Raw genomic sequence first — 16,972 nt, 5'->3', positions numbered from 1 at the left:
TAATTCACATTCCCCATAAAAGTCAGACCTTCCTCTTCCCTCAATACATATCGTAAAACTCGAAACACGGATCTTTTACTTGTCTATTGAGCAATAGATGGAAAAAAAACAATAATTATAAGAGAGATATACAAGGTACCCTACAATCTTTACACCTGGCGAATATCGTTTGAAAATGCCTTGACGGCATCAGCAGTGCCAAACACGGCACAGAATGTACCGAGAATAGCCATGAAAGCGCATACAAGGAGTTCCCAAGTCTGTCCGTCCTTCCACGACAGTTTTATCCAAAAGACGCACGGAAGAATAAATGTCAAGGACTCGGCAGCTATGGTGCCGATCAAAGTCATGAGATCTGAAAAATACGGGGTGACCATGGCGACTGCAGCGCAGATACATATCTCCAAAGCGCGCAGCAGGATCCGACATAGTTGAGGATACGACTTGAGAAACCGAAATCTTCCTTGGTGTTTGCTTTCCTTTTGGGTTCTGTGTATGCCGAGATATGTTTCAACTGTGGTTGTAAAAACGTAGAGATACATCGGTGTTGCCAAGAGAACGTGAATCGTGGCGACGACCATGGCGATATTCTGGCCTGAACCCTTTGGGATGCTTTCATACACAGGGTTCTGTACAGAATCTCCGTAGACAAAGTAGCACAAAAAGCCTACGACTGTATACATCAAAGATATCGCAAACGTGGCAACGAGCAGAACTTTGGGCCAACGTGCTGGTTCGCCCATCGCTCCTTCCAAGTGTGGAAATATGACATTTCCACAGAATGAAAAGCTAAAGGTACTGAATGCAATCGGGATATTCTCGGGAATGGCCAGGTCGTGGTGCGCATTGATGTCTCGATCTTGATAATCCGATGCCGACACGACAGAGACGACCAACATGACACAGACAGTTGACATGGATGCAAAGAAGCTAGAGAGGTCACAGTTAGGGCATTGAAAGAAATAAACCGCTTGTCAACGATATACCTCACGAATGATATATCTCGCATGGTGCGGACAAGAACAAATGGGATACCGACAGCAGCGGCAGCCATCCATGTGCATGCTTGTCGCCCAATTGATATCCCCGCGGCAGCTACAAGTTTCGAAAGATTATCACCGGCGAGAATTATATACAGCGTTGGTGTGGAGAAGAGCAGAAATTGTGAAAAGACACCGCCGATGACTCGACCAGGTGAACCGAAAGCAAGCCTGCCAATTTCTGAAAATCCAGAAAGCCGCCTGGATCTAGCGTTGCAGACACGAATGTAAAGTGAGTATCGTTGATATACAAAGGGCTGAATATGTAATACACAACGTACTGCCCATAATATAAGCACCGAATGAGCAAGCATCCGCAGTATTGAGCCATCACTGAACTAAGAAGCAAAAAGACAATGCCGATCCAGCCGGACCGTCCTAAAGCGTGTGGTATGCCAAGGATGCCGGTTCCTGCTACGACACATCTATGCAGTAGAAAGTAAACATTGAGGCTTCATTGTGAGTGCGAGAGTATCTCCAAAGCAACTGCTATCTTTATAGATTTCATTCATACACTATACTTGCCAAAGTTGATGTGTTCGATACATTGCGAGGCATTTGGTCTTGATCGATGTATGGAGCGATATTATCGGGTGTTACAGCCATTGTCTTCTCCGTCGTTTGTTTACACGATAGATTCTCAATATCGTTTGTCAGTCCTTGTTCTTCCTTTTTCAAGTCTGGTCGCGACACTGGAATTTGGGAGTATATTGAACAATCCCGCCGATGTTGTAGCTGTTGCTTCTTGTCCGTTTTTGGAACGTTTAGCTCGCTCTGAGAAGCAGCGTCCGACAACTTTTCAGCAGCTACGTCTTGCGAGTCCATTCTGTTGGTGCCAAGAGCGGATGAAAAAGAACAAGGATGGACGAATGCATGTCGTCGAAGCTCAAAAAATTTCGGATTGAGCCGACTAGTTTAATGCCGTTCACTTAGCGAAGTTGTAGCATCGGAAACCTTGCCAGCTCAACGATGTACAACAATACAATAAACTCTAACACATTTGGTACATTTCCACCTTTGAAAAATACAACGAGTGGCAAACTGTAGGGCGATGGTGATGGAAAATGTCACCTTTTTGCTTGAGCTATGACTTTACAAACTGAACGAATCGAGCTGACGTGCATGTGCAGCTGTTTCTCAGTGTAATATCTGTCAAAGGTCCTTTCGTCTGTAGCTAATCTGTTTAATAATACTGATCAGACTTGTTTCACGTAAAGAATTTCGCTCTGTTTGAGAGTGCTTCATCGCATTGACCACAGCTTCATCCCTATTGAAAGAAAAAACGGGCTCAGTGCACCTTTTGAATTTCTACAACAAAAGTGGTCCATCATTGGGGAAGGATGAATTGGAACAGCAATGCAACACATGGTACTCAAATGATTATTTATCAAAACTATTTTTATTACCACGTACTAGTACTACATTAATAACTATTTACAAGAGAATAATGGTGTCTCGCAGGCCAAAGACTGAAAACAGATATTATGTAATGGTAATGCTTAGATGATATGACTCTGGGACGGACTGCAAACTCGTACGCACACGCCCCACAGCGGACGAGTCATACGGGTTTTAGTTACAATAGATATCTTGCGGTATACACATTTCATCGAATAAGCGCCGAGCCTGCGTTGTCCATTCAACGCGATCCTGTTCAGTAAAAGCATATTTTCCAAGGGTCGCCCAATAGTATGCTTTTAAGAAACGGATTTCTTGAAGGAATTCCATCTCCATAAGCGCTCGTCGCATGATCTTTGCAAAAGGAAACAAATCAAGTGATTAATATCTACACATATGTTATTTTCGTTTGAACTTACGGTGTATCCTTCCACAATACGGCCTGTGCTTATATACGGCAAGGCTCTTGCCAAATACATTCCAGGCTGTATACACTCCCAGAATTTGATGTGTTGATAAGCAAAATTGAGACGGGTCATAACTTGCATGTACTTGTCATAGTCATTTACAAGCTCAGTGTAGAAGCTGACTCTAGTTTCCATTAGGTGATAGAGCCCAATCGTTCCAAATACCAATCCAAAGATTGGCATCGTATTTGCTAGTTAAATTGCAAAATATTAGGATATGAAATTGGCCGGTATACGTAGCCACACAGCTTACTTGTAGTCGTCAGCAGTGGGAGTAACCTGGAGAAATTTTTGAGACATGATTGTGCTTCCTCATATTTCTCGTCGCGCGCAAAAAAGCATAGCAGAACTCCAAAAATCGAGAGTCTGTTGTACTCTGCGGCGTTTTTGAGCTGTGCTTGCAGCAAAGCGACAAACGGATCTGCTTCTCTCAGCTCTCCCATCACAATAGCATTTGTAACGTGGTAAATGCCTATCCATATCTCTGCTTCGTGGTCTCCGTTATAGTGTGCCGTTTCTGCCATACTTTTCAAAAGGTTCTGATCCACTGGTGAGCAGTCCAGACTGCCTTCAAAGATACGCATTGTCACCAAAATACGCACGCTACGGTAGAACTCTTGTGTATCCGTTACGACCCCGAGGGTACGAGTGATATCGATCGCTTGATACACGAGATCTCTTGCATTCGAGAATTTGCCTGCTGAAAAGCATAGCATTGCACAGATATTCAGCGCGCCTGCATCAGGTTTTTCTCGCATTTGTTCGAAAGACTTGGTTATATAGTAAACCGCATTATCTCTCTCGTCATTCAGCCAACACAGCAGAGCGTAGCGTGACAAAAAGCAGGTGTACCGTCGACCGGTTTCTCCTATGCGTTCGCATGCATTCAGTCCAACAAGGCAAGCGTAGATGAATCCACGACCGTTGCCGCGATAGTGATAAATATGCAAAAGCTGCATCATTATCTCCAATATACGCCTTTCGAGTTCTTTCTGGACTGGCGTTGCCTTCTTTTGCAGCATGGATGAATGCCGGTGTCGAAACAGTCTAAACCGAGCGCCCCAGAAATGATACAAGTACTCCACATTGCTTTTTGGCCAGTTAAACCCGAGACACTGTAAGGCTTTGAAGAGACATTGCTCAGCTTCGACCAGCCGTGTTCGCATCGTCAAGCAGATACCCAGTCGACGATAAACATCACTCTTGTGCACGAGTCCAAAGTTAGCAGCTAAATCTTCGTTTTCTTCTAAGATCTTGACAATGCGTTGCAGATTTTCCGTTGCGTCAGGCAAAAGTAGCGAGCGCATATCAAGCTCTGCTAGCTCTTCAAGGTAATACAGCTGCTTTTCGTACATATCCGTTTGCAGATATTGCCGCGTAAGTTTAGCCAACAGCTGCGAGGAATTCTCCTTGTTGATGTGGTTCTCGTAAAATTGGGCGAGCATCCGGTGCAAAGTGATCCGTCGCTCATATGAAATCATGTCGTATAATATGTGAGGTATTGTTATGTGGGCGAAGCAGTAATGGTCAACTCCAAACTCCATGTAGCCACCGGGCTCCACTTGTTGAAGAAAATGGTAAATATCACAGCGATGGATCAGTTCAGGTAGAGTCTGCAATGGTCGTCCCTGGAAGATTTTGTTTCCAGGCTTCAACCCTGCTTGTAGTTCGTTTGCAGTGAAACATTGATCCAAACAAGCCGCGACCTTTGGAGACAAAATGATAAATGATTTCTCGTATATATAATATAGAAATCTTCTGCTTACAGTAAGTACTTCCTGAAAGTCCGTATCCAAGCGATCAAATTGCATCTTGATCATTCGCTTATAGTTGAAATTCTCAAAAATATTGTGAAGATCGCTTCGGTTGTTAGGTATTAGCGTATCACCCACGACAGTAACGTGGTTGAAATCTTTAAGAATCATCGCCATTCTCCTGTAATGAAGGAAGAACAAAATTAATATCATACATGTATCATTGGAATAATAAAGCAACTTACTTGACATACAATGGGTTTCCGCCGGTGCGTTTCTATAAAGAAATAAGTTAATGTTAAACCGCATAGCCAGATTTTTTGCGACTGCCAAGGTTACCTGAATCAAATGCAAAATGCTTGGATGCACCTTTTTAACGTTTGCTGGGAATGACTGTAAAACGACCCGACCAATTTCTTCCTCGTCAAGACCTTTCAGAACAATGTTTGTGTATATGCCGGTCTTCGTCAGGTCCTTGACAAACGACACGTCATAGTCTTTGAAAGGTCGCGTTGCTAGCACGATCAACGCTTTCTGGCATATGTTATGCACCTGGAATAGCAAGTAAACAGAGGCTGGATCGGCCCCTAACGAAATATGCAATTGACATTACTGGATACAATATGAGGTACTTTAAATACTTACATTGCACATCGTCGCAGAAGAGTATAAGATTCCTGTAATCGGCTACCTGCTGCACAAACCTGATGACAATGTTGCATAGGAGCATATCTCGCAAGCGGTGGTCCATATTCCTTGTGTATTGATCATCTTCGATTTCATTTAGCGTCGGATATATCAGTTTAAATAATGGTAACGACTGTTCATCTTCACCGCACTTGCGAAGACAACGGCGGATTAGGTCACTGGTTTCGTTTCCTGCTTCGGAGCTAAACCGGTAGCTGTTATGTGGAGATATCGAAGAATACATGGTCATACGTTTTGTAAAGGAGGCATTGGGAGACGGTGTGATTGGCGCTTCCAACGCATCAATATTTGAATTATTATCTGTGCTAGAAGTGTTACTGGATGTGGAGAACGTTTGAGCCGACGGCGATCCTCGAACGATGGGCGAATGTGCCCTTTCTGGTGTTCTAGGCACTTTATCGCTATCCAAGGTCTCCATGACGGAAATCAAAAGATTTCGAAACAAGAAATACTTTGAATGCTTGTCAACTAGAGGAGCAGCAATAATTAGCAACGTTATCTATGATACATTGACAGCATTAAGCCAACTTTACCTTCTGTTGAAGTCGAGGTGCTAGGAAATTTGAGACCTTTAGTTTTTCTGTATTTATATGGTCATGAGAAAGATATAATTATATTACCAGCATACACAGTCCTGATCGTTCAAAGATCCGAGAACATTGTTGCAGAAAAATGTCTTTCCAGATCCCGATGCACCAGACACAACCAAGACGTGATGATTTTGACCCTGCATCCAGTCATTTATGAAATGAATTGCCGTCTGCAGCTCTTCATCGTAGCCGATAAAGTCCTCGCTAGGAAGCTGGAGCGACACACGTTTCCTTTTTTGCGGTTGACCGAACTTTTGGATAGCATAGACCTGAACAGGTTTCACTTTGCCCTTGACAAAATTCTCGCCGAGATCGTCGAATTCGCACAAACCACCAATTTGCTGCTTTGTGCTGCTATCACACACTACGTTTCTTGCTGAGAAAGGAAACTTTAGCATCCGTACGGCTAAGATTATTGCATCGCCGGCGATTCCAGGGTCACGTCGGAAAGGGTTATCCTGCGGTACGATAGCGTTAAAGACTGTACCGGTAGAGAGTGACATTGCGAAATGGCAAAGGTCTAAGCGCCGATAATGGTCCCTGATCTCGATTGCCGCTTTTGCCGCGAAAACAGCATCTCTTTCGTGAGACAATGGCGGCAACCCAAAGATCGACAACAAAGTGGCACCTATTTCAATGTTCGCGCAAGATTAGCATCGGAAGATATTGTGACATATAATTACAGACTAAATACCTTTATCATCTATCGCGAACTGTTGAAGGACGCCTTCATACTTGTTCAGGATCCTGATGGCCAGCTTGACAGCAGTTTGACAAGTGTGCAGCTGTACCTGGTTTGAGACATCAACTTTCCCGAGACTGACAAACATGATTGTTGCTTCACGAAACTGGGCCGGAAAACGCCCATCCGGACTATGCAGAAGTCGGTACAGAGCACTCGTATTAACATATTTGTAGTAGTAAGGATTGCTTTCGCCAGATAGCTGCATGTAGCTTGTATTCCGTATTCTTGGTACCAGAGGTTCAATGTTTAACTGAGAAGCTTTGCATTTGAGACCGGGTTTGTCCTGGAGATAATTTGCATTGGGTATCGTAGGAGGAGTAGTTGATAATAGCGTTTTTCCACCTCGAACCATTAATACCGATTGCTGTGTTTTAGGATCAACGTTTCGTACAATGTAAAAATCTCGTCGCTTGTCAAATGTAAGGTCAACCATGGATTGTCTTCGTATTATATCGTAAACCTCTGGTGTTAAACTCATCTCTCCCGCCTTTGCGACAGATAAAGCTTCATCGAGTGTCGTAATTGCTGCACCACCAATTGCATATTCCAAACGTCCATGCCCTTGTAAGAAAAATTCGCTACGAACATCTGGGCGCATCCAGGCCATATTGAAATCGACGGCTAGTGTATCTCCGCCAACGTCGCCAACAACGATATTTGTCACGTCTCCGCAAGAAAGAGCAATGTGAAGTTCCAGATCGACCGTTTTGACGTCCTGAGTGGATGCCGAGCTCACATCACTTGTTCTTCGTTTATGCGCTTCTCGCTTCCATCCTTTCTCCTTTAGCAATCGTAAAATATCCCACTGAGGAAAAGAAAACGACCCTTCGTGAGTATCGACCTCGGGTACTTTAAGATAGCTGCTAGATGCAGAGCGATCATCGCTTGACGCTCTTGATCTCGAGCCTCTTTCATTTTCTGGAGAGACATCAAGTCTTTGATTATCTGCTTCGTTGCTAACGGTCCGGTGCTTTGATCGTTCTTCTGCTGTTAAGTAAACACGATAGTGGGATAGCCGTGCTAGCAGCTGGAGTCCACATTCCACTGCTCTCCGTACAAGCATGCTTTTCTTCCTCCACAAAGCCGTGTCGCTGTCCTCGCTGGGAGAAACCGGGGACCTGTTGCTTTCTGAGATACTCGCTTGAAAACATACTAGGACGGCGTCTCCAAGAAACTGGAATAGCGCCTAGTGTTAGCATTGACAATATTAATATTATAGGCGTAACTAATTTACCTTCACAACGTCTCCTCCATAAAACTCGATGATTTGTATACACTAGTAGCGTTGATAGAAATTTGATCAAGGAAAAAGTTAATTCACGAATATTAGTAAATGTAAGCTCGATATCGTACCTCTCCCAAATATCCACCGACTTCTAGAGCAATTGCTTCTGCACCGCTATCACCTTTCTCAGTTGCAAGTGTCATGAGCTAGCAGCATTTTCATGTTTTCAATTTCGAGGTTGATCGTGCCGATATGCCCTGTCCGACTTACCGTGCTGAAACCTAGCAACGTTGCACAAACGCGTCAGATCTTCCATGAAAACACTCGTGGCCACTTTGCAGCACTCACCGGCGACATCGACCATTAGCACAACACCAAATTGTGTATGGGAATATGGGATCTCAACTTCTTCGTCTCCAGAATGGAGTAAGCGCACATACTATAACCACCGTTCAGAGCTTTGAAGCAGGATACAGCGACGCTGATTTACCTTCGGTATGTAAGGTGCAATGTTGACCATTTCGCTTACAATGGGCGTAGCATCGTTGAGGAAACAACAAACGTGTCAAAGAGTATTGTTTCACACGCAAGGAAAATTTCGTTTTTCTTGGCTATTTTTCATGCCGATCCAAGACGGTCTGTGCGTACTGATAAGAAGAGGGGTTTTCCTCCCTCTGCCTGCCACCATTGGAATTTTACGTGACAAGATATGCATCGATCACGAACCCGGTTCTTGGTCCTGCAGAGTCTGTACATAGCAAGCTGAAAATGCTAGTCCCAGGATCAATGAGATGGACGGTAATAAATGCTATTTAACTGCCACGATAAGGCCGTTTTACATAAGCGAACGGATCAAAAAAGAATTATGTAATTATATTAATAATAATAATTTACAGGGAAATAACACAGAAATAGAACAAAAATATCATCCCTAAGCTCTAAAGGATGTTGCTATGATATGATAATATATATCCTTTTCAAGATCCTTCGAAGCCATGTGCCCTCCATGGTCTTTCCTTTAGAGATTTCGAGTGTTGAGAATTCAGATCTTCCGGTGTCAAGGTCGATATCCTCCAATGGTACGATGTGTGATCTTGTATAAAACTTGAGCGCGAAAAATCCAATGACGGTAAAGATAACACCAAGATAATGCCCAGTGAGGCCGACGGCATTTGGTGGATAAAAGCTCTTGTAACCTGTCATCAAAGTTATGGCAGTGCACGCAACAATATCAAACAAGTCGCCGAAAGGGAAACAGGGAGCGCGCATTGGCAGCTCTGATAGATCTCTTCCCTGAACTTTGAATGCTTTGCGGAATCGATAGTGTGCAATGCAAATGCCTAACCATGTCAGCAGCCCTGAGACTCCAGAGAGTGTTGTGAGGACTTGGAAAAGCGATTTTCCGGGTATAAAAGACGTTGCAAAAGCAATGAGACTAACGAGGGAAGTACAAATAACCGAATAAACTGGCACGCCTCGTCCAGAGATATATGCTGTGAATAGATGAAAGAGCTTTTGGTAAAGACAGCGTAGCTATACGAGTTTGTATTTTTCCTTACAGAGCTTGTGCCAAGCGTAACCTTCCTCTGAAAGAGCCAAGAGTGTACGACTTGCAACGTACAATCCACTGTTCGCGCAGGATAGCACCTGTGCATAATAGACATACTATGGTGAGCAACTATCTCATCAGGGTCCAGAGCTTGTGACTAACCGTTATTAAAATGACGGCGTTCATGATATGTGCTACGCTTTCTAGCCCTCCTTTCTGAAAGACCAATGTGAACGGAGATACTGTTGTTACATCTGATACTTCGGCTTTGGAGGTATCTGTCTGTAGCAAGTGCACTGTACATAGTAAAATTCTTGGATTAGAGACCGCAACTGCGAGTATGGATGAGAAAAAGTCTCCTTACAGTCATCGCAAGAAATTACCATACCCATTACAAAAACTATGTAAACGAATTGGCAATTTGAGTTATCTGTCTATGGCCGGATAGGAAGGTTTATGCAAAAGTGGAACTTGCCTGAACATAGGTAAAATATTAAAATACGCCACACAACATTTTTGATAGCACGGGGAACTTCCTAAAGCTCAAAAGATATTGTTACTATTATGTGAAAAATGGCTAGCAAGTGGGCATTCACCTTTGTGGGATTTCCTGCTTCTCCTGCCTATATAGGATAGTAAGGTTACGATGAACGATTATCCGCTTGGCTCACTGATTCCTATTCATATAACGTACCGTTATACCGACAATTTCAGTGCCTTCATGAAACAATGTAAGCTTTAGTGGCTGATAGCTGAGGATTGACTTTTTATATGTGCCCATACCTTGCATGCTAAAGGAAGCCAAGACTAGAGCATCAATGACACTTTGCGCCCCATTAGGGAATGCTCCAGGATCGTGCCAGAATTTAAAGCCATAAGTGGTATGACTACAGACTGCAGATTAGCAGGGAAATAAATGTAAAATCACAAGAGAGATGTCAAGTGCATATTTACTTTACAAGACCGGCAGAAACTAAGCAGCCAAAGATGATGAATATGACGACGGTCAAGATTTTTATCTAGTGATATCTTTCAGTAATTAGCAAATTAATTTTCTCGCAATGATACCACCAAAAGACTTGCCAAACTAAACCAATATTCAGTTTCACCGTAGCTCCGAGCTCCAAACAAATTAACACAGAAGATGACGAGTAGCCAGATTCCGGACCCTGGATAGCGTTGTTAGCAAAAGGAAGAAGACTGAAACCGGGTTTTTGACATACATGCCCAGTCTGGAACAACATCTGTCCAGAAACCCATAATGAATGGCAACGCTACGAGCTCAGTCGATACGATGACGGCCCAACAAGCCCTGAGAGTGCATTTTCAGTCATGCTCTATACGGCACAATATATCTGAGCGATTCCCTACCAGTAGTTATAACCGATCGTTGTTCCAAACGACTCGTCCACGAACCGCCGACAATAGATGGTGAATGAACCGGATATCTATGAGTAAGGTGTAAATGTTTTGTTACGGAAGGTAGGGGAAAATAAAAAAAAAAGTCTACCGGGATATACGTTGCCATTTCTCCTAACGAGTATGTCACCCAAAATGCTATAAATCCAATGATTGCGTATGCTGATGGAAAGACAAGAATATTAGCATCGCTGTTAGGACTTGTCAGGAAAGAAAGATAAAAGACATTTTACCTATGAGCGCGCCACCAGGACCTTTTTAATTATTAATTTGTTTATTTAGCGATTATAGACTTGCGATATTTTATCTCTAATTCAACGCTAGTGCTTACCGCCCTGACTCAAGTTCGTACCGGATGATAAAAAGAGACCTTGGCCGATGGTTCCACCTAACGAAATCATCTGCATAATGTATCGTCAATGCATTGTCCGTTTGTGGAAGGCGATCCGAAATTTAGACTACTCACTGCCAGATGCCTCGATTTGAGAGACCGCTTAAGATGGTTTGACGAAGCTTGGCTCGACGTGGACACTTCAGACATGGATGTCGAGTAGCGCTCGATACCGAATGGATCGCTGCTGTTACTGCTTCCGTGGTCATCTCGATGTGTATTTGGTCCTATCTCGTACGTGGCAGACATGAACGTGCTCGGCCTTTCACTGTGGCTATATTCTCGATGCTCGACTTGCTTCTCAAGATCACCCATGGGAGCAACTGCAGTTGTGACTTTAATAACGAAAAAAAAAATAAAGAGAGAGAGAGGTAGGAAGAGAAAAGGAAAGGAAGGAAAGAAGAAAGGTTGCAACTGTGGCGTCGCAGTGGGACCAAAACACAAACAAGTGATCCTCTTTCTGGCTCAGCGCGCAAAGGCAATCCTATCTTGCGTCATGTGAACTGTAACATTCGGAATCTGTGGAAGATGTGGGCCTCTAATATAGTATAAGTGTGTTCCTCTCTCCCTTCAATTGATCGATAACTACCGTTCTGCCATACTTGTAGATCTCAAGAATCAAAACAGATTTTTGGATTGTAATCAACGTAATAGATGAACTACTGGTTGATATTTAAAGGGTGGTGGAAGATCTTTTGGACAAACTGGTGAAAAGCAACAAAGTGCTTTACAATCACTGCATCGAGGTATGACCGCGTCACCCATGGAAGACTGTAGCCCCAAACGTCCCTTGGGGAGGTTTATACCACAGGTACTGTATGCAGATCATCAATAATCATCCGAAAATAGAAAGTACTGGGGTTTGTTTGCAGTCCCTCCAGTTGAACCAAGCTCAAGCAGCGAAGAGGTCAGATCTATCTCGCAGAAATCTACCATGGGTAAAGTATGAAACTAATTATTCCTTCTGCGTTTTGAATTGGCATAGTGAGAGTTTGTAGTATTTTGTAATGTGGATACACAATATATCTGATGTAATACAACGAGATGGTTGAAAAATATATAGGGAAGAGAGGGAGAGAAAGGAGGGAAAGAGAGCAAAATGGTGTTAAGTTATGGGAAAAGAGCATTTTAAGTGAAGATGGCCACGGCTTTCTTGTAGACCTTTTTGTACCAAGGACCAGTAGCTGCTACCTCTTCCTGTTCCTTGAGATGGCTGTAATCAGCAACACCGGTGTCAAGGTCAATTTCCTCGAGAGGTACAAGCTTAGCACCAGTCCACCACTTGGTTATCGCGTAGCCAACAGCGCAAAGGACCAAACCAAGATAATTGCCGATGATTCCGACAGGATCAACAGGTGGAATGAAATATGAATAGCCAGAGATCAATGCGATGACAATACATGCGATCATATCAAAAATGTCTCCAAACGGATGGAAGGGAGCGCGCATAGGAAGAATGGAGATGTCGCGGCCTTGACGCTTGATAGCTTTGCGAAATCGATAGTGAGCAAGGCAGATACCTCCCCAGCTATGAAGTTTTAGGTTAGAAAGATGTTTATGTTGGTCATTCGATTACTTTATATAGCAGGGTTTGTTCTTACGTTACGAAACAAGCAACTCCAGACAGGGCGACGAGAACCAGATACAAGGATTTGCCTTGGCCGGGAATGAAGGAGGTGGCAAAGCAGATGAGGGATACCACGGTCGTCAAGCAGAGAGCATAGATAGGTACACCGCGCTTCGTAATGTAACCTGACGAAAATGACGTTATTATCAAAACAGAATAGACCAGTCATGAGACACATCATTGCTTACCGAGCTTCTTGAATGCAATGCCCTCGTTTGAAAGACAAAGCATGGTACGAGTTGCAACGTACATACCACTGTTTGCGCAAGACAAGACCTAGAAAAGAAAAAGATTAGGACGAGGAAGCATTGGTCAGCATGGCAGGCTTACAGTGATGAGAATAATGGCATTCATGATATGCGCAACGCTGGCAAGACTGCCTTTTTCGAAGACAAGGGTAAATGGTGAGACAGTTACATCGCTTCCAGCCTTCAAGTTGTGAGCTGATGTAAACAGGATGCATTAATATCAAGTCCAATGCTGCCAGTTTGTGTACTTACGATCATCCCAGGGTATAACCATGCCCATAATGAAGACTAACCATCGATGTGTTAGGTAATACAGAACGTTATCCATCTTGTTCTTTAAAGAATTTACCAGAGCAGAGATAGAAAATGACAATACGCCAGAATACGTTTCTAATGGCACGAGGTACTTGCTGCAATGCATAGCATGTTAGTTCGCCTCCTGCAGATATGTGTCTCGAGACTGTTTTCCTGTACGTACCCTGACAGGATTGCTGCATTCACCAGCGGTGATACCAATGATCTCGGTACCTTCCATACTGAAAGATGCTATGACCAGGGAGTTGATGACACCGAGGATGCCGTGAGGAAACGCGCCGCCATTCTGCCAATACTTGAAACCATAGACTTCGTCGCTAATGAACTAGATGTAAGCATACAAACTAGAAACGCAAAGCCGGATGCTTATAATCAAGATACCCAATGACACCGCCGGAAATGAAACAACCAACGATGATGAAGATAATGATAGCCAAAACTTTGATCTGCAGGAAAAAAGTAGCTAAAATTAGGCATTGTGATCCAGGCGGGCATCTCTAACACTTACCATACTGAACCAGTACTCAGCTTCACCGTAGCTTTTGGCACCAAATGCGTTTAGGATGAAAACGACAACAAGCCAGATAAGAGACCCTGTGACGTTAGTCAGTAAAACCGTAATGGCTACGCATTTCTGGATTTTAGCGCGCTTACAAGCCCAATCAGGTACAGTTGTAGTCCAGAATTGCATAACAAGTGGCAGAGCGACGAGTTCCGCTGCAACGATCACTGACCAGCAGCCCCTGTAACACAAAGGTCTCAATAAACTTGAGGCTCAGCAAAGTTGCAGAATCGGCGTTTTACCAATAGTTGTAGCCAATCATCGCTCCAAATGCATCGTCAACGAATCGACGGCAGAACACAGTAAATGAACCGGAAACCTGTGAGTGTGCGAAGATCAGTCGTGAGAAAAACATTGTCCAAAAATGTGCGATGCAAAGCTGTGCAAGTGCTGCCAGTAACTTACAGGGATGTACGTAGCCATTTCACCGAGGGAATATGCAACCCAAAATACAACAAAACCAATAATTGCATATGCTAGATTTTTTTCGGGTTGATTAGCATCTGCTCGACGCAGATCTTTCCCTCCTCCTCAATGTATATACCTATAAGTGCACCAGCAGGACCTTTGTAGATGAAATAGAAAGAAAAAAGATCTTTAGATGACCTATCCAACCAGAATGTGTTTTTTCGCAAATAGCTTCATACCGCCTTGGTACAAGTTACCACCAGCAGACAAGAAAAGACCCTGGCCAATGACACCACCCAGTGAAATCATCTATTGGCAACATCGAACAAGCGTCAGTAAACTGTAGCCGACATTTCTCGTTTCTCTCTTTGCATGTATGCACTTACAGAAAGATGTCTCGCTTTGAGAGATCGTTTCAGTTGATATCCATTTTCGCCCCTACTGCTCAAGGACTCTGCATCGCCGTGTTCGTATGTGGCATCATATTTGCCGGCGTCGTCTCTGGCAGAAGTACTGTCAGAAGGATGGTCGTAGGTTGTCTGTTCTTTCTCGGCGAGGCCCATTCTTGAAGAAAGGGAAGAAGCAAACAAGAAAGGAAGTAAAGTTGATTCCAAGAGCACACGCGGAAACCCTAGACCTTTTATATCCAAAACTGGGAAAAGCGTCCTTTTTTGCGTGATACACACACACGAATCACTTTTCTGATGAGCTGGGGAACACCAAGAAGGGAAATGACTCTAACCAGATTTTGATGTCCAAAAAGGCCGCTCAAAATAACGAGTGCAGGTATCCTGATCCACGCTGTGGAATCAAAAGAAGCTGTCTGATTCCACTAACTGATACCCGCGCAGGATCCAAAGATAAAAGAAAGATATGGACAAACGCAAACAAGAAAAAGTAGCATTCAAAGCTTATCTCAAACTTGCTTGCTCATGTCATTTTCTTTTGACTCTTTAAAACTCTCTTGTAAAACCGCTATGGGAACGTTGCTTTTTCCCTTGTCAAACCTTCCGTTTACTCGAACAAATAAGTCGTCCCAACTCTTGCTCAAAGTTCATAACTTCCGTTGCTATACATCCGAAAAATCGCAAGAATGACAACAAAGCCATACGGTTTTTTGCATTTCATACTGTCTATGCTCTTTTACCCTGACCATAGCTGAGATTTTTTGCCTGTTTTGAAAGTTTTCGCTTGGTTCCTTGCGGGGAAGGGGCGCTTCCATCAGCGATCACACGACCACCGAAAAAGGAAGTTTTTTTTCAAAGCGCGATACCCATTTAGATATGATAAGCATTTGATCTGTTCCAAATGCTAAGCCAGTTCGCATAGTTTGGTGTTGTTATATCTGGGTGGACTATGAATAGAATGTCAAGCAGAGACTCTTTGAGCTGACGGCAACAAAATGTGGCTGCACATAACAATCTTCTCACAGTGAGCAAGAAAGGCAGTCGTGACGCATTTGTACCCGCGATAAAGTTCAAAGAAACCAAGATTCAAAGAGGCACACAGTGTCCGTTTCGCACCCATTTATTGGCCATGTTTTTATTCACCCTTATGTCTCACTGGTGTTATACGATTTGAAGATAGAGGTTATCAGTTATGTGCTACAATAGCCGCTGATAAGTCTCCCAGCACTGCGGAATTCCCGCCATGCAACACAGACCCGCAGATAGCATCGTCGCACAATTTGTGATCCATTCGAACTTTATGTGCTCCAGATCACTTATCCAAACAGATGTTCTAGGCAACATTGCATGGCACCAAATATTCGGCCAGCCTTGACCTACGATGACAGAAGATACGGAAACAAGCGATTGATGATAATCGACATATATAACATGCAAAGTTAAGTGAAAGGGGGATGTAAATACTATGGCTTAAAACTACAGAAGGACGGGTTCTTTGGCGGAATGAAATGGCTTGGCACTTTCTTAACCCACAATCCATCATGAGCTCTCAGAAATCGTCTACTTTCATCCACGAGGACGGTAAGGCTCATATGTTAGGGATGGCCAGCCAATAGAGATTGACAATAAAGGAGATCTTGACACCCTTGTTACGCTGCCTGAGTAACCCAGAGGCAACGACCCAAGAGACAGTGGCTGAAGAAAACGATGGAACTGACGCTGGTCCATCGCAGCAACCCAGTGAACATACTCCAAGAGTAGCTGAGATTATGAAGAGGGTTCCAATGCGTAGAGGAGAACGAGGAACATACCGGCTGTACTGGTCAGTCATCAAAAGCAAAGTCAAGCGTAACAGATTTCTAGATAGAGATAGAGAGAGATTGAGAATGAGAATGAGAGTGAGCACAATAATGTAGAAAGAAAAAAGAAAGTCGGGTAAATAAATACGTTTAAAAAGTCCAAGACAAGAGGCCATTTGTATCACGGTATTTGATATTTTATACAGTTCAAAAAACAAGCCCTCAAAACTTTTTCCAGGATAAGACGGCAAGGCATATGTCTGAGCTCTACAGTGTGTTTTGTAAGCACGTCAAGGCTCCTATCTAACTTTTCTTTTATA

At 43.4% G+C, this 16,972-nt stretch overlaps 3 protein-coding genes across 3 annotated transcripts; all 3 read right to left on the bottom strand.

The window, feature by feature from the left end:
• Positions 1-149: 149 nt before the first annotated feature.
• Positions 150-8,447, bottom strand: VTP01DRAFT_3696 (uncharacterized protein; the record flags this gene model as incomplete). Its single annotated transcript, XM_069382295.1, has 20 exons — positions 150-930; positions 987-1,247; positions 1,322-1,465; positions 1,555-1,950; positions 2,112-2,214; positions 2,621-2,792; positions 2,858-3,096; positions 3,159-4,611; positions 4,672-4,840; positions 4,905-4,936; positions 4,999-5,246; positions 5,305-5,835; positions 5,901-5,920; positions 5,988-6,585; positions 6,652-7,876; positions 7,937-7,978; positions 8,056-8,133; positions 8,198-8,208; positions 8,276-8,366; positions 8,418-8,447. 20 exons carry the CDS (start codon positions 8,445-8,447, stop codon positions 150-152), a joined length of 6,624 nt encoding a protein of 2,207 aa, XP_069236022.1.
• Positions 8,448-8,878: 431 nt separating this feature from the next.
• Positions 8,879-11,601, bottom strand: VTP01DRAFT_3695 (uncharacterized protein; the record flags this gene model as incomplete). The annotated part of the gene is made up of 16 exons (XM_069382294.1): positions 8,879-9,420; positions 9,487-9,574; positions 9,639-9,772; positions 9,841-9,876; positions 9,952-10,012; positions 10,073-10,099; positions 10,171-10,193; positions 10,260-10,363; positions 10,431-10,495; positions 10,560-10,645; positions 10,700-10,788; positions 10,848-10,924; positions 10,987-11,057; positions 11,129-11,149; positions 11,227-11,296; positions 11,362-11,601. The coding sequence occupies 16 exons, from the start codon at positions 11,599-11,601 to the stop codon at positions 8,879-8,881; spliced, it is 1,734 nt and encodes a 577-aa protein (XP_069236021.1).
• Positions 11,602-12,414: 813 nt separating this feature from the next.
• On the bottom strand, positions 12,415-15,009 carry VTP01DRAFT_3694 (uncharacterized protein; the record flags this gene model as incomplete). The annotated part of the gene is made up of 15 exons (XM_069382293.1): positions 12,415-12,814; positions 12,888-13,038; positions 13,102-13,189; positions 13,244-13,356; positions 13,414-13,449; positions 13,511-13,571; positions 13,640-13,793; positions 13,858-13,922; positions 13,985-14,070; positions 14,131-14,219; positions 14,281-14,357; positions 14,444-14,514; positions 14,583-14,603; positions 14,686-14,755; positions 14,833-15,009. 15 exons carry the CDS (start codon positions 15,007-15,009, stop codon positions 12,415-12,417), a joined length of 1,659 nt encoding a protein of 552 aa, XP_069236020.1.
• Positions 15,010-16,972: the final 1,963 nt, after the last annotated feature.

The sequence above is a fragment of the Rhizomucor pusillus genome, assembly GCF_041956525.1.
Source record: "Rhizomucor pusillus strain CBS 183.67 unplaced genomic scaffold VTP01scaffold_18, whole genome shotgun sequence".
NCBI classification, from domain to species: Eukaryota; Fungi; Mucoromycota; class Mucoromycetes; order Mucorales; family Lichtheimiaceae; genus Rhizomucor; species Rhizomucor pusillus.
The sequence above is the reverse complement of the archived record's forward strand: the minus strand, read 5'-3'. Positions and strand labels throughout refer to the sequence as shown.